The 21,392-nt window shown below is 41.0% G+C and overlaps 2 protein-coding genes and 1 pseudogene across 9 annotated transcripts in view; 2 read left to right on the top strand and 1 right to left on the bottom strand.

Moving 5' to 3' along the window:
* Positions 1–1,481: 1,481 nt before the first annotated feature.
* On the bottom strand, positions 1,482–21,040 carry GINS1 (GINS complex subunit 1). 3 transcript variants are annotated; one of them, XM_081148724.1, is made up of 7 exons: positions 20,956–21,040; positions 12,791–12,855; positions 8,791–8,889; positions 8,269–8,359; positions 5,978–6,094; positions 1,974–2,048; positions 1,482–1,758 (listed from the first exon to the last, which is right to left on the bottom strand). In XM_081148724.1, exons 2-7 carry the CDS (start codon positions 12,823–12,825, stop codon positions 1,690–1,692), a joined length of 486 nt encoding a protein of 161 aa, XP_081004850.1. In that variant the 5' UTR covers positions 12,826–12,855; positions 20,956–21,040; the 3' UTR covers positions 1,482–1,689. The 3 variants fall into 3 exon arrangements, with proteins under 3 accessions (XP_081004850.1, XP_081004849.1, XP_081004851.1); XM_081148723.1 differs by lacking the exon at positions 20,956–21,040 and adding an exon at positions 16,498–16,716; XM_081148725.1 differs by lacking the exon at positions 20,956–21,040 and adding an exon at positions 16,620–16,685.
* Positions 11,084–11,979, top strand: LOC308562528 (small ribosomal subunit protein uS5 pseudogene; annotated as a pseudogene). Its single transcript has one exon. The product of its transcript is annotated as a small ribosomal subunit protein uS5 pseudogene (transcript).
* The window catches only part of ABHD12 (abhydrolase domain containing 12, lysophospholipase), a 60,530-nt gene continuing 59,497 nt past the window's right edge, over positions 20,360–21,392 (top strand). Inside the window, exons 1-2 of one of the 5 annotated variants that reach the window (XM_081148719.1) lie at positions 20,392–20,716; positions 20,859–20,965. Coding sequence is in view for 1 of the 5 variants with exons in the window: in XM_081148718.1 (XP_081004844.1) it covers positions 20,521–20,711 (191 nt within the window). In the remaining 4 variants the exon portion in view is untranslated. Of the gene's footprint in view, positions 20,743–20,858; positions 20,966–21,392 lie in introns of all 5 variants that reach the window. The other 4 variants (XM_081148720.1, XM_081148718.1, XM_081148722.1 and 1 more) reach the window with 4 other exon arrangements.

Genomic DNA, 21,392 nt, shown 5'->3' with positions numbered 1-21,392 from the left:
AAAACTGAGTTTATATAAATATTAGAATGTGGCCAAGTAATCATAATTTGCAACTTTTGTACATGTATCAGCCAAAGCCAGTTAGATGATAGAAAAAAAGATTCCATTCACATTAGAACAAAAACTAGAAAATTGGGAAACCATTAAGAAATGGGATTGTACTTGACATGTAACCAGCTCACAGTGAGCTGATGGAATGATGGTTTTTAGTAGGTGAAAGGGAAACTTCCATTTTCTACATTTCATATTTTTTACCTTTTTTTTAACTACACATATATCACCTTCAAAATTCTAGCCACAGTTCTGAATAGTTGATATAAATTGATAAAACCTTTAAAATTTGAAATTTTCAACTAGTACACATTCATTTCAAATAAGGGATATATTTTATTATTTTATTTGGGGAATTAAACACAAAAGGACATCGTATAATTTAGGTTCAGGAATGATGGAGAGCTGGCAACATGGTAATGGCCTTCATAGCTGTATATCCTCACAGCTGACTCACATGGACTTTCGGGTTTACCTGTGTGCATGGTTCCATGTGCTCTGAGAGTAAATATGAAGGAAAGTGACTGCAGACCCACAGTTAAAATGTCATCACCGATCTCATTCGCTAGGAGAATTTTCCTTATTGTTTATCAGCAGAAACTTACCTGAAAATTTGATCTGGCTACCAAAACTATGGAGAGAAATCATTTTCAATAATGAACATAATCTGCAAAGGGCAGCCTACTGACCTAAGTAGGTCTGTTACAAAAACATACAGATCCACATCTTAGGTAAAGCCTCTCTGACTAAATTTTGGCCAGAAGCATTATCCTTATATAAAAACAAAACTGCATGTATAGTATGTACCAGATACCAGGCCTATCTAGTCTTTTACATATGAATGCCTCTTTCAGATTACTGGGCCGGTAATGGAGGGGATTAGTGGGGAAAGGCCACTGACCACCAGGCAGGACCACTCTGTCCCTCTCCCAACTCCTACCATTCATAGTTCATCAGATGACAGGAACTGCCCTCCCCTTAGCTGACCAACTCTTCATGTAACTTTTCTGTCTGTGTGAATCTGGGGGAAAACTGGACAGTTTCTTTTGTAGCCCCAATTTCTATTTCCCTTTTTCAAAGTGGTGATACTGGTGCTCACCCTACAAGCTCACAGACAGAAATGAGCCAGACCATCCACCACTGTTAGAAATGGGCAAAATCAGTGTCCTTACTTTTTCCTTCCCAAAGAGCCAGGAAGCTGTCATTAAACATTACATATACTGAAAACGTTTATAGCCCACCATCTCCACCTGCCCATGTCATCTGAAAACACATATTCCAGAAATTCAGCTCCCTGGCTTACATAATGCACATTACCAGAAACAACACAAGATGCACAGAGACCTACTTTCTCCTGCGACAGCCAACTGTAACTTATTAAAAATTAAAGTGTAATAAATATTTACTTTCATTAAAAACACACACACATTGTAACTGTAGGAATGTTATAATTATAGATGCAGATTATAAAAAAGAGGAGGAATCTTGTACAATAGAAAAACAAACGATTCTCAGTCAAGTATTCCTGGTTAAAAGTATCTGTAACCTTTAAAACCAGAGGGGCTGGGGTAAGGGAGGGTGGAGAAGGAAGTGTGTAAGTTTATGTGGATGGCTACAGCCTCGTACCACAGTATGAGGTTACCACAGGACGTGCTCCAGGACACCTTGTCTAATCAGCGGCTCACACTTCCACCGAGGTAGAAAGTGCTGAGTGGAACAGGTGGGGGAGAGAAAAAGAAATGATTGGAAACGAGTTTTAAATCACATTTTACATCATTAAAAAGCAGCAACTGATTATATATTTTTCAAGTTCCAACAGTTATATTGTTAAAAGCTAAACTTGTAGTGTATCTGCTGTTTTCATCTACTGAAACTGATGGTATGTAACACTCTTACAAGATTTAAAGTATCTTAAGAAATACCTGGCTATTTTTTTTTAATAGGACCGAAGTGCCGTCATCAACTTCAAATTCTCCATAGTCCTTTAGACATCGTACCTGAAAAGAAAAACTGATGTTTTATCTAAATTATTTTTTAATATGTAATGATCACAAAGTAAGAAAGAATTTTATAAATACCCACAAAGTAAAAATATTAGGCTTTCTGTTGGTTTGTTTCTTCTCTGTGTACTTAGGCCTACTACTCCTACTGTGCTATTCTAGTGGTTCCAACTGTCCTGTTTTGAAGGAGAGGAAGAAAAATGGCAGAATCTCCAAATGAATGTGTACGCTGTGCTGACAGCAAGGAAACCCACGGAGCTGCAAGGGGAGAGACATCATTGCATTCTTTCCCCTCTGCAAATCCTGAACTATCAAGCAGTTGAAATATATATTTACAAAGAAAAGAGAATATTTTGGATCAATTCCAACCTGCCTCTTATAGATCCCTCCCATGAAATAGCTATCTGAGAATAGACCATAGATGAGTCTGCAAAACTTTTGTTTTAAAAAAATTTTTACCCCTTTAAACATATTATGAAAATTGAAAATAAATGCAAAAGTAGAAAGAAATACTGTATTATGAAACTCAATGTCCTATCAACTGGCTTCAACAATTATCAACATCTGGCCCTCACCCACTTCTAGATTTTGAAGCAAATCCTAGATATTTCATCTATATTTTAATATCTATTTCTACAAAATGAAATTTTGTATCTTTTTAAAAAATACAATCTCAATACCATTACTGCATCTTAGGAATTTTAAAATCATGAAATACCCAGTTAGTATCCAAATGTCCCCATTTATCTCATAAGTCTTTTTAAAGTTGCCATGTTCAAATCAGAGTCCAACAAAAGCTATACATTACACATTTCTGATATGCCTCTCTTTTATTTTATTTTTTTTTAATATATCTTTATTGATTTCCGAGAGGGGAAAGGAAAGGGAGATAGATAGAAACATCAGTGATGAGAGAGTTATTGATCGAGCCCACAACCCGGGCATGTGCCCTGACTGGGAATCGAACCCCAATCGCCTGGATCCTAGGTCGACGCTCAACCGCTGAGCCACGCCTGGCCGGGCTATGCCTCTCTCTTAACCTGTAGGGTTCCTTCCCTCTTTTCCCCGTCTGCTCGACAATTTGTTAAAGAAACTGAGCAGTTTGGTAGTTTCCCATAAACTAGATTTTTTGTGTGGTTTCCTGTGGGGTCATTTAACATGTTCCCCCCTCTATCCCTGATTTCCTATAAACTAGAAGTTAAGCCTAGAGGCTGGATCATACCGTGTCTGGTTTTCTGGCAAACAGTGTTATATATATCTTCTTATAAGACCTCATGAAGCACAAAATGTCTGAGTCCCTTTTTGGATGTGTGGACCCTGAGAAGATTCATTTGATGTCGTTGAAAAGGAATTTATCTGCTGAGATGGACTCCTCACGATCAAAGGAGGGCCCAAATTTTATAAATATGGGGTGGGCAAAAGTAGGTTTACAGTTGTGAGTACATGAAAGAGTTTATTCTTGTATTATTATTTATAAATTTATTGTATTTTCCATACTAACAACTGTAAACCTACTTTTGCCCACCCCTGTAATAAGAGCCTAATGACCGTTTGCTAACAGGGACTTCTCACATTCTCTGTATGCCAGGAAGAACCTCAGACTGAACTCTCCCCTTTATGCACTATACCACACTAGTTTATGCAATCTGAGTCAACCACTGCAGGGATGCCTTGGTTTCATCTTTTGAGCAATGGGCTGAGAGACCTGCTCTGTCCAATTAGAACTCTGTTACTTATAACCTTATTTGCATCTATACTGACCAATCAGAATTGCATGATTTGGACCAAGCAGAACTGTACAATTTGGAAACCTCATTTACATGAAGTGGACCAAAATGGGCCCTATGGACAGGAAAATTCCCCATAAAAGATGACCTCTCTGCATTGGCCAGTTTGTGGCTTAGTTGGTTGGAGCATCGTCCAGTACACTGAAAGGTCTCAGCTTTGATTCTCGGTCAGGGCACATGCCCAGGTTTCACGCCCAATCTCCAGTTGGGTTGTGTATGGGAGGCAACCTGTTGATGTTTCTCTCTCACACTGATGCTTCTGTTTCTCCCTCTCCCTTTCTCTCTCTCTCAAAAAAAAAAAATCTTAAAAAACGATGACCTCTCCTTTGGCTCAGTGGAGCAACACTTTGTTTCTGCCAGAGGCTGCCTCTCCCTGTTCTGCAAACTATTACCTGAATAAAGTCTCTCCTTGTCTTTCCAGTGCCTTCTGAATTTGTTTACAGGTAAGATTAATCAGTGGGTCCCGGTGTTACCCACACCCATCTATATCTATCCTTTATTAAGGTCTCTGTTAATTTTTACCTAAGGTTTTAGTAGCTATTTGCCCCCATGTATTAGGGTTACAAAGTGTTATTAGTTATTTTATTCTTGCTGCATTTATTAGTGGAAATTCTTCTATGAAGAAATTTTCCTTGTAAATCTGGCTACCCTGAGGTAGAGTTTGTACAGCAAAGGGAGATGGATGCTTGATTCCATTATTTCATTTATTGCTTTTCAAAATGAGTTGCATCCCTCATATTCTCCAAGAGGACCCAAAGAGGTTTTATTTTTTAATTGTCGTAATTGTTTGGTGTCATTTCATATCCATATTTCTAACATAACTGATGTGACTCAATTCGATGCAGTTACCATTCACTTTGATGCTCAAGTGCCCCTTCTTTGGCAACTGGGAACGCCTTCAAATCCGTTTCCAAAACTTTTGAGCACTCACATAGTACTCAATACTTTCCTTGCTTTCTAGAAAGACAAGATGCTCCATGCTCAGCTGGTACATGTTTTATTTAAGACCAAGAAACAGCCTTTTTACCCCCCAAGGAGTCCTGGTTTTCTTTAGTGGGAAACAGCATTTAGACTCCAGAATTTGAATGCTCATGGCTACTGGGTTGTTTGTTGTTTCTAGGCATTTTCAGTGGACAGAGCTAAAAAATACTTAAAAAAAAAAAAAAAAAGAGATGGCCCTGGCTGGTGTAGCTCAGTTGGAGCGCCATCCCATACACCAAAAGGTGGCGAGTTCAATTCTTAGGGCACATACCTAGGTTGTGGGTTTGATCCTTGGTCAGGGAGGCAACCGATCAATGTTTCTCTCTCTCCCCTCTTCCTCTCTCTAAAATCAATTAAAAATAAACAAATAATTTTAGAAAGAGATGATTCAACCTGATTCCATGCTGATATTTCACACCTGAATTTGGGAATATAGAATTTTCACTTCTTCATTTCAATATTCGAATCTCTTTTCTCTTACTTTGAAAACCTGGTTCCTAGTGCCATACTTTTATGCTCTATTCTTCAATATATAAACTGTTTCAAAGTAGCAGCACGTTATTACTAAGAATATGACTACAAACAATTGGCTAAGGTATGTTTCAATTCTTTTTATCCTTAGAACATACCCACTAGGAATATATAATCAATTTATGTATTTTGAAGTAATTTAAAATAATTACAGTTTGAATAACCCACAAGTTAAAACACAGGTTCATTTGTTTCATGTTGCTTTCAACATTTGTGGGTTGGTTTTCCACTTTGATTTAAAAATATATAAAATGTTTACATGGTTCCAAAGTCAAAACTATTAAAACAGGTCTATTCAGAAAATTTTAGCTTTTCTATCCTAGTCCCATCACCCACCTATAAGTAACACTTTTGGTTTTGATTTATTTTTCCCTTTCCTTTTTATTTTATTTTTTTAAATTTTTTTCCTCACTCAAGGATATTTTTTCCATTGCTTTTCAGAGAGTGGAAGGGGGAGAGAGAGACATCAACTGGTTGCCTCGAGAACGCTCTAACCACTGAACCAAACTGGGCCAGGGCTCCCTTTCCTTTTTAATATAAGCTAATATATATTCATATACCCCTTAGACAAAAGGCAGCACAATCTATGTATTACATAAAACTCCATTTTTTAAGAGTTATACTTACTTCAATATATAGGCTTTTGGGAGGTTTCATATCCTGTGTAATATCTAAACCTTCATCTCCTCCCAATGACCTCATATAAGTAGCAAGAGACTTTTTATAATGATTGAACCATTCCATCTGCAAACATAAAGATGCATTTGACAAAGTTTTAAAACAAACTTGCAGAAATTATATACTCATCTTTTCAAAAACAGCATATATACCCACATGGATCACTGCTATGACCATTCATTCATTTAAAATATAGTATAGGCATAGCTCATTTTATTGCACTTCACAGACATTGTATTTTTTATAAATTAAACATCTGTGGCAGCCCTGCATGGAGCACGTCTATTGGTGCCATTTTCCAACAGCATCTTCTCACACTATCTGTGTCACATTTTGGTAATTCTCACAGCATTTCAAACTTTTTCATTATTATATTCATTATGTTGATCTATGATCAGTGATCTTTGCTATTATTGTAATTGTTTTGGGGTGCCATAAACCATGCCCATTAAGGACAGCAAACTTAACCAATAAGTGTTCTGACTGCTCCACCAACCTGCTGTTCCCCCGTCTCCCTCTCCTCAGGCCTCCCTATTCCGAGACACAACAATATTTAAATTAGGCCAATTAATAACCCTAAGTTATGGTCTCTTAAGTGTTCAAGTGAAAAAGGAGCATATCCCTCGCTTTAAATCAAAGAGTAAAAATGATTAGGCTCAGTAAGGAGGGCATGTGAAAAGCTGAGACAGGCTGAAAGCTAGGCCCCTTGTGCCAGTTAGCTAAGCTATGAATGCAAAGGAGAAGTTCCCGTAAGACTCTCAGCTGATTTCTCAACAGAAACTTGGCAGGCCAGAAGATACTGGCAAGAAATATTCAAAGTGATATAAAGTAAGGAACTACAATATTACTATAGCTGGCAAAGGTATCATTTAGAATCAAAGGACACAGAATTGAAGCTTCCCAGACCAAAAAAAGCTAAAGGAATTCATCACCACCAAACCAGTATTATGTGAAATATTTAAAGGGTGTTATTTAAGAAGGAAAAAAAGACTAAAAATATGAAGACTAAAATGGCAATACATACATATCCTTGAACAAATGAATCTAAAAAAGCAAAATAAATAAGCAGAACAGAAACAGACTCAGAGAGAGAGAATATTTTGATGGTTGGCCAAAGGGAGGCTGGGGGGTTTGGTGAAAAAGGTGAAGGGATTAAGAAGTACAAATTGTTAGTTACAGAATAGTCACAGGAATGTAAAGTACAGCAAAGGGGATACAGTCAATAATCTAATAACAATGAATGGTGTCAGATGGGTACGAAATATATCAGGATGAACACTAGTACGTTATATGATGTCTAATCACTGGGGTACACACTTGAAACTAACATAATACTGTATGTCAAGTGTAACTAATTGAAAAATGAAAAATGATTTAAAAATATAATTTCCAAAATCCTTACAGCTTGGACTAATACTAAATTAATGTATGGATAAGCTTTGGCTATCTGAAATCTTTGGCTAGCTAGACACTTTCTAAGAGATTAAAAATTTGAAGCGAGAAATTACAAAAGCTATGCAAAATAAGTAGTACATATTTGATCTTTGTAAAGCTCCAATTATGATAAATATGCACTACATTCATAGTTTTATATAAATGACAGTTAATACATAATAAAGACTAAAATTTAAGCTTTAAAATTTTCATCTTGTTTATATGCATTTGTGTGTTTAAACTTACATATAAAGTTATACTAGAATTGTGAAACTGAAAACCTTATGAATAATAAAGAGAAAAAACTAACACCTCAGGGGAAAATGGTCTTTGAATATTCAGTCTACTCTTTAAAAATGCAAAGAAAAAAATATTTTCTTCTTCGTTGGTGGCTTTTACAGAGAACAGACCTTTCTTATCTCATAGAGAGGCTCCTAAATCTTTGTGGTTTTGTGTTGATTTTTTGATTCACTTTTTGACTAAAATACCTTATTTCTGAAAAAGTTATAATATTCATTGTTACTTCTGCGATTAATTTAAATGTTATTTCTGATTATCTGTATAACTACAACTTTAATCATTTTTTGTCTTTAGACACTTATGACTTATGTTTATATACTAATGCTACAAAATATTTCTTTGATAATTATTTTTGTCATTGATTTCCCAAATCTAGACTCCAAATATTACATAATTAAAATGTTAAACAAAAAACAAAAAGAAATACTAATAAATACTATTATAGAGCAATGCCAGAACCTCAGCATTTTCCAACTTCATAAATTTAAATAACAGTGCTAACTTACTTCTTCAGCAGACATGTGAAATCGTAAAACATTTGGCAGAACACTGCCATATTCCCACCTGAGTGCTCTAATTCGAAGCAATCGGTCATACCTAGGACAGTAAGAAGGTATTAGATGGCTTAACAAAAGGCTTATCAGAGTTGTTTTGATCAGGAGACTCAAGACTCACACTAACCTAAAAGTACTATGTGGACTTTATTTGGCTCCTGAGATGAATAAACCAACTGTAAGAAGTCATCTCTGGGACAATGCAGAAAATATGAATATGGATTGACAAAACGTTAAAAAATTGTTAAACGTGTATGATGGCTCCATGGGGGTTCATAACATTATTCTCCCTACTTTTATGAATATTGCCAATTTTTCATAATAAGTTTTAAAATGGAGAAAAAGAATTTAGAATGTTTATAAGGAGAGAAACAAATCTAAGAATTTGTTTTCCATTTGAAATGTTAAATAGGAAATCACGTCGGAAATGCTCCATCATTCCCTAGCATCCCCAAGAAAAACGGAAAGGCTTACAAGTACGCTACAGTGCAGCGTCGGTTTCTTAGCAAAGAACAGTGTCGAAACTTGATGGTTGGTATCAAATCACTCCGTCCACCTGACTTCGCTTCATTCCTAGCAACATTTAAATAGGAAAAGAACAAATATGTCTATTTCAGTATAAATAAAATTTTCAAAGCCAACTAACAACCGACATGCTTTTTTTTATTATTAGCAGTTAACCTAAGCAGTACCTGCCTCTACGTCAGAGCTTTTGTTAGTACATTAAAAGATAAAAAAGCCAAATAATTTGATAAGATCATACTATCAGCATTTAACCATTTAGTACTTTGCACTTTTGTACACTGATTAATCTCCATTATTTCCAAAAGACAAACACTGGAATTCCTTTATCTTGCTAGGATAAGAGACAAACCTAACGTCATGGTTCATAAGATTATGATCGTATATTATGTTTTTATTATATGTAGTACTCCTCGTTCTAATAAAGTGAATGCAATGGGAGTCAAAATGGTCCTTCACCCATCCAACAAATATCTGTTGATCTTCAACTATGTGCATGTACTACACGTCAATGTTCTTCACACAGAGAGAAAGAAAATTTTGGTTCTACCCTACAAAATGTACATCTCCTTAGATATTAGACAAGTACAACATTTTAAAACCAGACGTACAATTGTTTAATGGGTATAGAATTTCAGTATTATAAGATAAAAGAGTTATGAAGACGGATGGTGGTGACAGTTGCACAACATTATCAATGTATTTAATATTTTTGAACTGTACATTTTAAAATGGTTAAGATGACAAATTTTGTTATGTATATTTTACCACAATTTAAAAAATTGGAAACAAACAAAACAAAGCCAGATGCACAGAAAGAATAAGAATCGACTTTGGAGTTTTAAAAGGAACCAGATGAATATAAAAAAAGATTCCTTCATGCACTGTATGCTGCAGGCCCTAAAAACAGGCAAAATATATGTGCCACCTAATCATGTCTTCTAGATCCGTTCTACACACTTCTGCTACTCTGTGAAAATCAGATTTATTCTCCACATTGTTTATAATGTGCTCTGGATTATAAAGTAATAGTACAAGTAAAATACACTTAACGTCAGAGTACTTTATGGAGTACATAAGGACTTGCTAAAAAATTCACATTCACATGAGTAAGTTAAAAGAATCAGATTCCTTTTGCAGGCCATGCATGGCTCAGTGGTTGAGCATCCACCTAAGATCCAGGAGATCGTGGTTCGACTCCCGGTCAGGGAGCATGCCTGGGTCGCAGGCTCGATCCCCAGTCAGGGGTGTGCAGAAAGCAGCTGATCAATGACGACCCTCTAATCGTTGGTGTTTCTCAATCTCTCTCTCCCTCTCCTTTCCTCGCTCTGAAATCAATAAAGATATGTTAAAAAAAAAAAAAAAAGATTCCCTTTGACAAATAATTTTAACCAGAAACTGGTAATAGTGATTGTCCCCCTAGAAAGAAGCTAGGACAGGGAACAGAATTTTGGATTATGAATTTGCAAATGGTACAAATACAGGGAATACGGGAAAATCATTCCCTTACTGGACTAAGGTCTGTTAGGCCACCTCCCAAACGTGTCTAACCTGTTCACTTAGACGTAGTTTGAGTCACCTCCCGTCACCTGGATGACCAGCATGCTCTCCCTCTCCTCTCAGCTCCCCCATCCACTGTCCACACAACAGCCAGTGTGATCTTTTAAAACACAAACATGCTACCACCTGCTCCACACATTGTCTTACTTGATGTCATGCTTTGCCTGCTTACTAACTTTCAGCCACACTGGCCTTCTTTAAGTATGTTTCCTGAGCATCTCACCCTTTCATGAGTCGGGGACTTTGCATATGCTGTTCCCTCCACCTGGAATGCTCTCTGCCCACAATTACTACACCTCACTAAAAATCTGCTTCTCCTTCAGGCCTCAGCTGAAATGTCTCTTCCTTGGAGAGAAATTCCCTGATTCCTCAATCTGATTATATCTTCATTCTTCTCTCTCCTAGCACTGTTGTGTTCCTTCAAAGCATGTATTACAATTTGGCCTGTCTTCGGCATTAGACTATGAGGGCCATAGTGACAGAAATCTTGACTACTGTATTTACAATTGAAATACCAGAGCAATTTATCAGCACAAAATTGTTTAGTACACATTTGAATGAATGAATGGCTCAGGAACTTGAGTTTAGGACTTTACACTTACTGCAAATCTCTTGTGATTTAGTTCTTCATTCCAGCTATAAAAATTTCTTTATATCCATCTTTAAACACTGTAGCTGAGCTTCTTTCCCGAGGAAACACCAAATGGCAGATAACGGCGGTGCTGCAGCAGGGCCAGGAGGCCCCGGGGGCCCTGGAATCAGAGGCCATGGTGGCTTCCACGGAGGATTTGGCAGCAGCATCTGCGGCCAAGGTTGCGGCCGGGGCCAGGGCCGGGGCTGAGGCCACCGAGCTCACAGAGGCAAGGCCGAGGATAAGGAGTGGATCCCTGTCACCAAGCTGGGCCTCTTGGTCAAGGACATGAAAATCAAGTCCCTGGAGGACATTTATCTCTTCTCCTTGCCCATCAAGGAATCTGAGATCATTGACTTTCTTGGGGGCATCCCTCAAGGATGATGTTTTGAAGATTATGCCCATGTAAAAGCAGACACCAGCTGGCCAGAGGACTCAGTTCAAGGCATTTGTCCCCTTTGGGGACTACAATGGACATGTTGGTCTGGGGATTAAGTGCTCAAAGGAAGTAGCCACTGCCATTGTGGGACCATCATCCTGGACAAGCTCTCTATTGTCCCTGTGCAGCGAGGCTACTGGGGGAATAAGATTGGCAAGCCCCACATCATCCCTTGCAAGGTGACTGGCCACTGTGGCTCTGTACCGGTGCGCCTCATTCCTGCCCCCAGGGCACTGGCATCCTCACAGCCCCCGATCCCAAGAAGCTGCTGCTGATGGCCCGTATCCATGACTGCTATACTTTGGCCAGGGGCTGCACTGCTACCCTGGGCAACTTTGCCAAGGCCACTTTTGATGCCATCTCTAAGACCTAAAGCTATCTCACCCCAGATCTCTGGGAAAAGACTGTTTTCACCAAGTCTCCCTATCAGGAATTCACTGACCAGCTTATAAAGACCCACACCAGAGTTTCTGTGCAAAGGACCCAGGCTCCAGCTGTGGCCACCACGTAATTTCATATCAGAAAAATAAAGTGAATTAAGCACCCCCCCCAAAAAAAACCACTGTAGCTGAAAATGTTCCTATTGTTCTGTAGGCTCCACCAATTTATTAGCATGCTACTGATTTGTATATCCAAGTAACTGATAAAAACATTGTACCTAGCAAGGCCAAAGATGAAACCTAATATCACACATAACTTCTCTCTAGGTTGAGATCTGAATACCTCACCTATGATCTATAAGTTGGTGTCTTTACAACTCTTTTGTGTCTTACTCTTCACCAAATCACAGGGACCTAATGAAGTTTGTTACAGAGTCCAAATACTTAGCTCTAAATATTCTATAATCTAGAGCCCTCTTACCTCCCGCCTGCAGTCTTCTATAGCACTAGTTCTCAGTGAACTTCACTCAAACTACTGGAAATCACTACTGCTTCAGCTAAGTTTACAAATTGCCCATTCTCTCATCAATGCACTAAGGTATCTATAAATGAAAACAAGCAGTGGAAACTATACATTTCACTTTGTTAGGGTTTTTATTTGGTCATGTCTCAACTCTTTTAGGTCTACCTTAAAATCTTTCAAGTTGTATCAGTCAACTAATAAACATGTATTGAGCATCTACCATATGCCAAGCACTACCTGAATCCCCATAGATATAGCCATGATTAACACAAATCCCTTTAGTCCCGTATACCTAGGGTATAATCAGACTCACGGAGAATTAAAAAGAAAATTCACATCTAAAAACTGACATAAGATTATCTGATTTCAATGTCACATTTCTTAATTTGTTTTAAAATATGAATTTTATCAAAACTTACACATCAGACTGGTTTTGTTCATATAAAGCTTTCATCTCCTCCAGAACTTGCCTGAGTCCATCCTCCTAGAAGATACAAAAAGATATTGATCCGCATGCATTAATTACCCCAATTCTGTAGCAATATTCTATTTATACTATGTTTATCTCTGATTTACATATCTTATCAAAGAGCAATAGCCCTTTCATGCCTACTATGATGGCTATAAAAAGAAGTGTTGGTGAGGATGGGGAGAAATGAGAAACCTCTGGAAAACAGTCTAATGGTTCCTCAAACAGATAAACATATTACATTATCCAGCAATTCCACTCGTAGGAATATATTCAAGAGAATTAAAAACATATGTTCTGCGCACCAGTGTGGCTCAGTGGTTGAGTGTAGACCCATGAACCAGGAGGTCAGGGTTCAATTCCCAGGCAGGGCAGATGCCCAGGTTGCAGGCTCCATCCCCAGTGAGGGGTGTGCAGGAGGCAGCCGACCAAAGACTCTCTCATCACTGATGTTTCTCTCTCTCCCTTCCTTTCTCTGAAATCAATAAAAACATACTTAAAAAGAGTAAGTGACCCATCTACAGGGTATCCCAAAAAAATGTATACACATTACAAAGGCAGTATATTAAAATACATTTCATTTTCAAAATGTAATAGAATCTAGAGCTATCAGCTGTTAAAGTGTGTATGTATGTTTTTGTGATACCCTATACTTTGCCATTCTACTGTTAGGGCCAAAATATATGCATTAGCAAAAATGCTTTGGCACTACTGGTAAAATTACAAATCAACTATTTAACTCTGCTCAAATATAGAAAAAGATGTAATTCTTGATGAAAAATGTAATACTTCTACCTTCCCCTTCATCAGCTGGTTAAAAAGAGATCATGAAAAAGTCTGATTTATTAGAATTCAGTTAAGTATACTTTCAATCAGTAAATATTATTTTAAGGAATAGTCAAAACTCTTGTACAATAGATCTATAGGTATACAAAAGACAACTGTAAAATAATTTTGTAAAAATACACAAGCTTTCAGATTAGATATATAATGGGAACTGAATCAGTTTTGTGCCCCCACCTCAGGCTATAAGCCCCTAGGAGCCCAAGATAATTTCCCTAAATACTCAAACTATTTCCAGTTCTGTATATAGAAAGTGGGTAATCAGCCCTGACCACTGTGGCTCAGTTGGTTGGAGCACTGTCCTGTACACCAAAAGGTGGCGGGTTTGATTCCCAGTCAGGGTACATACCCAGGTTGCAAGTTGGATCTCCAGTCGTGTGGAAAGCAACCAATCTATATTTCTCTCATATTGATCTTTCTTTTACTTTCTCTCTCTTTCTATCTTTGTCCCTCCCTTCCTAAGATCAATCAAAAAAAATTAATAGCCCTGACTGGTGTGGCTCGGTTGGGTATCATCGCATGCACCAAAAGGTGGCCTGGTTCGATTCATCAGGGCACATGTCTAGGTTAGGGGGTGTGCAGGAGGCAGGCAATCAACGTTTCTCTCACATCAATGTTTCTCTTCCAACTTCTCTCTAAAATCAATAAAAAATATTTAATAAGTAAGTAAATAAATAAAAAGAAAGTGGGTAATCATTTCAATTTGCTAAACATAGCACCTAACCATGAAGGATGCTGGAATGAACAAGACACAGTCTCTGCTCTAAATCCACTATCATCTCACTTAAAAGAATGATTCTTGAAAGTCATGGGCCCTCAGATCAATCAGACCAATTTTCAGTCTGCCTCTGCTTAGCTGTGTCACAAGTGACCAGCTTCAGCAGGCTGAGCATTCCAGGCTGCTGAGTAACCTGAAAAAGGTGGGTTTGTCAGTGGAAGGCATGAATCCTTCAAAAGGTGCAAAAGGTTCTCCACCAAACTAAGACACAGAAGAGAATGATTTTACAACTTCTAAGTCCCGCTCCCCCAAAGTAGTAAAGCAACACTTATTTGCACACCTTTGCAATCCACCATCTCTACTGAACTTCCCACTATTGTCTCCTAACTTTTTTAAGGAGGTCAATGTCCTGAAGTGACATCTAGAAAACCTTTGTTCAAAGTGAGGCTCTGCCTCCAACATGCTGTAAGTTCAGACAATTCCCTTAACTTGATCCAGAATTTCTCTTGGTGGTTTCATCTGTAAAATGACCTAATTTTCAGAGTTGATGATCTTTAAAGTTCAAAACAAAACTCACCTTCTCCAAAACACTCTTCCCCCTGAACTACATTGTTGTTTACTCAGCTACCAGAGGGAGAAGCCTTTTGAGATCCTGATTCCTCCCCCTCATTTGTTAACTATCCCATCTCCACCCATTCTAATAGCTACAAGTCTTGTTTATCTCAAGTCACTAAAACCCAACTACTGATTTCAGGGCCCACTGACTGGACAGTTTGAACCATACAGATCTCTCACCTTATCCATTATAACCACCCATAACCATCTCTCTGCCTCCATTCTTTTTTATGTCCAATCCATTCCCCATAGTGCTGCCACAGATATCCTCAAAATCCCCAAATTACCCAATCACTCCCCCATCTAAAATCCTTCAGCGGCGTCCAAATGCTGTGAGTGAATACCAAACTTTCTTAGACCTAGAATCCACCTTTGTAGTCTCCGCACACACTGTCAGTCACCCTTCCTATGTGACCACTTGTCTCTGCTGTCTGCTACCTCCTTTGGCTGGGGATTCCTCACACCCTTCTCAGAGTGATCTCATCCTAGGCATGGCTCAAAAGCCTCCTCCACCCCAGCTCACACTGGAGTTTCTCCTTCGTGTTCCTCTTCCACACCTTTTTTAATATAACTTGACAAGTTGCATTCTATGAGCTGTTTCATGCCCCTCTCCCAGCAGAACGAGTCCTGGCATCCACACAGTGGCTGCCTTAAGACAGAAAATGTAGTCCTGTATAGAATTTAGAGTGCAGGTCTGAAGCCAGACTGCGAGGGTTCAAATCCTTAGCTTTACTTCTGTCACCACTGGCAGGTAATCTCAAATCTCCACATAGCTGGAAAGAATGGAAAACAACAGTTTAAACCTCATAGGATTATTATGAGGACAAGAGATAATGTAGGTCAAGTGTTTTGCACCCTTCCTGGGGTAGTAGCAAGAAAAAATTTAAAAAAAGAAAAAATCGTAACAATTAGTAGCAGCAGCAGTGGTAAAAAGATTGACTCAGTCATTACGGTGTCAATCCTTGTTCAGAGAACCTGACCTATACCATCTCACTGAGCCCTCTCTATACCAAGAATTGAGTACCATTATCATCATCGTCCCCATTTTTGCAGAAGAGAAAACTGAGCACACAGAAAGTTTGAGCAACTGACCCAAAGTCACACGACAGAGCCAGAATCTCAGCCGGACTCGAGGCCTAGCTTTTGCCTGCGTGCACAACAAATGCTAGATTATTAGGCCACCAATAAATGTTTGGTTAAGCAAACGAACAGTAATCCACTTAAAAGATGAAAAAACACTGAAGAAAATATGCTCATACAAAGAAATGCACCAAATTTCTGCGTGACATAAGCACGAAAGCTTTCGCTTTGCTCCTATACTCTAGCCATGCTGCAAAATTTTTGAGCCGGGCTTCGGAGTTCACCCGATGACAAAGTAAACCCTGCAGGGGAGGCTGAAGGGAAAATCGGGAGGGCGCCGCTACGCCCTGCCCTCAGGCCGGACCCGACGCGGCCATCCCGCCCACCCGGTCCCCCCTCACATTGAAGGCCAGCAGCTGCCCTTCCGGCGCGCGGTGCAGCTCGCGGACCAGCTCCATGGCCCTATCGCAGAACATGGCGCAGGCGTCCCAGTCCCGTGGCCTCGTCAACTGCCCGCTCTTACGCCAAACCACCGTCGGCCGGCTCACAGCCGCAATTCGGGGCTCCTGTAATTCCGGGACCCACAGCTCCCGATCCTGGCCTGCGACTCTGCTCTTCGCTTTGGCGCCAAACACGCACAGCCAATAGGAACAGGCTGCTGGGCCTCCTGGCCTACGGCGGCGGTAAAAGGACATTTTCCTCCACTGCGCAGGCGCATTACAAAAAGCGTGGGGCGGGCGTCCTTCCCCGGCAACTAGGGAAGAGTGGGCGGGCCTCCGCCCCAGCGGGCAATCTGGGCCGATTCGTTTTCGAATTCCCAGGCAGCTAAGGAAGAAACTTTAAGGGCAGCACAGCTCCACCTACATGCACGTTCGTCAGCTTCCTTTCCATGTGATTCATTCGTTTTCCTTTAGTTTCAGAGAGGTGCGCACTTTGAGGTTAAGAAGGCAGACTCAGAAACTTGGTGTGCATTAATGTCAAGATGCAGCGTCGTTTAGTTTTGCAGCGTGCGTGTTTTGCTTCACAGAGAAGGGAAACCACTTTTATTGGGCCTCTCCTCTGTGGTAGGGGCTATGATATATATTTCATTTAGTTCTCAGGATTAAGCAGCCCTAAGATGGTTTTTTTTAAGACTCTTGGTAATGATTAGGGAACAGAAATTAGATAACTAGCCTAAGGTCACATAGGCCCTATATTTAAGCTTTCACCTCCACAGTATTACCTTTGGTGTTAAAGCAGTCATTTAAAAACATCTGTAAAATGGTTCTAGTCACAAGGGGTACAGAGAGGGAAACATACCATAGATTAACATCAATTCACGTAGTGATGTTCTTGTTTACACGATTATGGGAATTTTCATAACCACATAGAATCAAAGGTAAGAATTACTGCTATAAAAAATCCTTTTTTTGGCTTTTTTTTTTTTTCTTGTTAACCCTTTCCATTTCACCCAGTTCTATTATTATTATTATTTTAAATATATCTTTATTGATTTCAGAGAGAGGAAAGGAGAGGGAGAAAGAGAGATAGAAACATCAATGATGAGAGTCACTGATCGAGCCCGCAACCCGGGGCATGTGCCCTGATCGGGAATCGAACCCCGATCACCTGGATCCCAGTTCGACGCTCAACCGCTGAGCCACGCCCAGGCGGGCTTGGCTATTTTTTTTTAAAGCAATATTTTTTAAAGAGCAATATTACTTAAATTCATTGTAGCTATCCTGAGAAACTACGTTCCTCTTTTGCAAATAAATGTACAGTGGATGTGTGATCTGAAAAGTGAGCCTCCTTACACTGAACGCCATTTCCTTTTCAGCTCTACAGTAAGGGATAATTTGACTGTTTTTAGTAAATACACAGTTCTATAGTGGACCATGCTACAGAATTGTGATCCAAAGATCAATAGTATCCACAGCTTTCCTTTGCCATAAACCTTTTTAATTTTGAACCTCAGGCCTGAGATTCACACTTCCTTACCTGTACATACGGTGGGAACAATATTATCCACTTCTGAGGGGCTGTGACGATTCTTTACTCCATCAAATATTTATGAAGTATCTACTATGTACTAGACATTGTTCTAGACACCGAAGATAAAGCAATGAACAAAGTCTTTGCTTTCAGCCTACGTTCTAGTGTGGGAAAACAGCAATACACAAATACAAATACGTTGATAAACATGTTAGTGAAAAGCTTTTTTAAAAAAGAAAAAGCTTAAAAATAAGCCAAGGAAGGCAAACAGTGATGGTGAGAGGGCTTGAAGGTTCTGAGTTAGTGTTCAGAGAAGGTACAGACCTGAAGTGGGGAGGTAGTAAGCCATTGGGAGGGCAGAAAATTCCAGGCAGCAAGAATGCAGTGCAAAGGCCCTGAGGAGAGTTGGGTTGTGGCTGGCACACATGCCACTCACACCCCTCCTTGGGGCTTCTGTATCAGCAGGGAAGCAGTGATACTGGAACAGGGTGAGCAACAGAGACACTGGTGGCTGAGACCAGATCCAGGGCTAGAGGCCCTTTCATAAGTGTTTGGTTTTATTTTCAGTGAGATAGGGAGCCATTTAAGTGTTTTGAGCGAATAAGTGACAGGACTGGACCTAGGTTTTTAAAAAGACGTTTGTGGCAGCTGAGTTAAATAGACAGAAGTGGGGCAAAGGTGGAGGCAGACCACTTAGGCTATTAAAATAATCCAAGTGAGAGATGATGGCAGCTTGGTCCAGGTGGTGAGAAGTGGGTGGATCCCAGACAGATTTTGAAGGGAGATCTGACAAGGTTTGGTGATAGACCTGCTGTGGCAAAAGAAGGGAGTTGTCAAGGATGACCCCAAGGTTTAACCTGAGGAACTGCAATGAGGGCCTTGCCATCCCCACCTGAGGTGGGGAAGCTTGTGGACGGAGCTGGGGGTGGGAGAAGGGTTGGGATCTCAGCTTTGAACATAATTTTAGGTGCCTGTAGGTTACAGACAAGAAATACAAATGTAGGTGTCACCAATGTGGGTTGGTATTTAAAGCCTGGATAAGACAGCTCAGAAAGTGAGTGTAGACCAAGAGTTGAGGACTGTATGAGCAAGGCCTAGGACCAGCAAGGACACAATTCCCCTTACTCTCTTCTCTCCAAACCTACCTTCCTAGCTTTTTTGTTTTTATCATTAAAAAGGGTTCAATGAGTATTAAAGTAAAAGAAATGATTTACAGTTTAGTTGCCGGATTCCCAATCTCCAGTATGTGTTGAAACATCACTTTAAAGACTTCACCATTTAAGTTCCAAAAGTATGTTTGGACAGATGTGAATGCTGGTTGTGGTATTTGGTAATACGGCCATTGAAATTGTTTTGCAATTTCTAAACATCACTACAAAGCTAATAGGAGCTACTGAATTTCTTAAGGCATTTCTAATTGATTTTTTTTTACTACTTGATCTTGAATTATCAATTGCCAACAGTTTTCACTGACACAAATGCTGAAATTCCAAAAGTTACTTTGAAGTAAGCAAATCCCTTGGTTGTAGATCATTTGTAAAATAATACCATGTTAAAGAAAGCAAGAACTATAAAACTAAATTTGTGACACTGCTCCTCTTTTCTCTTTCTAGGATGGGTTGAATTAGTACTTAATTTGTGTTTCACAAGTGGGAATTTATCTTTGAAATAAGATTTCCCCCCCATCAGCTAGTTCGAATGGCCTTATACAAATATAAAATCTAATGGCAGGTTCTAACAAGTAAACTGTTTCAGCCCAAAAGCAAAAATTAAATATCTATACATTTGTTTCAAATTATAAAAAACTACCTGAAAGCATTCTCTTTAAAGTCCTGGTGGGAGAATAACTATAAATCATTAGAGAAGAACTGCGATACCTTTTTCTTTTTCTTATAAACCTTTACAAGGACATTTCCAGGGAACGATCCAGATTGGGTTTCCAGCCTCAGGGGAAAATCAGGAAGCCTGGAGTGGGAGCAGGGGGAGCTAACTTGCCGCTGCGGCTACGACTGGGTGGGTGCCTGCTTTCAGGCCCGCGTCCTCTCGGGTTCAGGCCACGGACCTGCGGGACGACGCCGAGTACTCAAGCAAAGGATGTCCCCACGCATGGGATCCAGCCCAGACCCCAGCGCGGCGAGTCAGCCTCCAACCCGCGCCCGGGCGCTGATGCACCGCGCTGTTACATCCGCCCTTCTCCAAGATGGCTTCCGGCCGGCGCTGAGGCCTCTGGGTGCGCTGCCCGCAGAGCCCGGGAGGAGGGGGCCGGGGCGGGGCCGGCGGGAACCGGGCGCTGATTGGCTCGCGCGGGTGCGTAGCCGGCAGCCACGGCCTGGGGCTGGAATGTGAGAGGCGGCGGGCTCCCGGCGGCGGCGTCTACTGTGAGCGGCGGCGACTGCTGCGAGGGCGGCGCGGACAAGGCCAGCGGGCGCTTTCGGTGGCCGGCCGTCCGCGGGATGAGGAAGCGGACCGAGCCAGTCGCCTTGGAGCATGAGCGCTGCGTCGCCTTGGGCTCGTCTTCCTCCGGCTTGACCGCCGCGGTGCTGGACGCCGACTGCCGCCTGAAGCGCAACTTGCGCTTGGCGGGCAAGGGGTCGGCTGAGCCGCGCTGCGCCGCCGACGCGGGCATGAAGCGAGCGCTAGGCAGGTGAGGTGAGGCCCCCAAACCTCCCACCTCCGTAAGTTATCCGCCCGCGGGAGCGCCCCACACCTGCCCCCCATCCTTCTGGAGGCCTCTTCCGACCTCCCGACGCCCTCCTCTCTCCTGTCCCGAACCCCCGCATCCCTTCCCCAGGTCCCTACCTGCAGGAGCGCCCCTGCCTGCCTTTCACTCCCCCGACGTCGTCTTCTGGCCCCCGCCCAGAACTCCAAATCCAGACCCGCACCCCTACCTTTTCCCAGGTGAGCCGGTAGGGACTCCTTCAATAAGCTGGACTAGCATCTCCCCGGGAGATGGAGCGGCAGGGAAATCACGACTCCGCGTGGGAGAGGATGCGGATGCGGGAGGGGGTGTTTCTTGCGGAAGGGTGGGCGCTGGAGCCGGAGAGCTTCGGCTCGACGCTGATCGCCGCCTGCGCCCTGGGCTCAACCCAGCGCCCCTCTCACTAGGCTGGCGAGAACTAGAGCTGACGGGTACCCCGTTTCTCACTTAGGGAATTCTACTAGGGTAACTAGTTGTCAGAAGTGGTATTCTTTGCTCAGAACTTCCAGACCTGTAGGGAAAAGTTAAATGGGCAGCTGTGTCTAATGGAAAGGAAGGATGCACCGCATTCTCAGCTGTTGGAGGGAAACCTATCGTTCGCTCCGCAGTTGGCTCCAGGTTTTTGAA

The sequence above is a fragment of the Miniopterus schreibersii genome (genome assembly GCF_964146895.1).
Source record: "Miniopterus schreibersii genome assembly, chromosome: 10".
Classification (NCBI taxonomy): Eukaryota; Metazoa; Chordata; class Mammalia; order Chiroptera; family Miniopteridae; genus Miniopterus; species Miniopterus schreibersii.
This window is presented reverse-complemented; position numbering and strand designations above follow the sequence as displayed.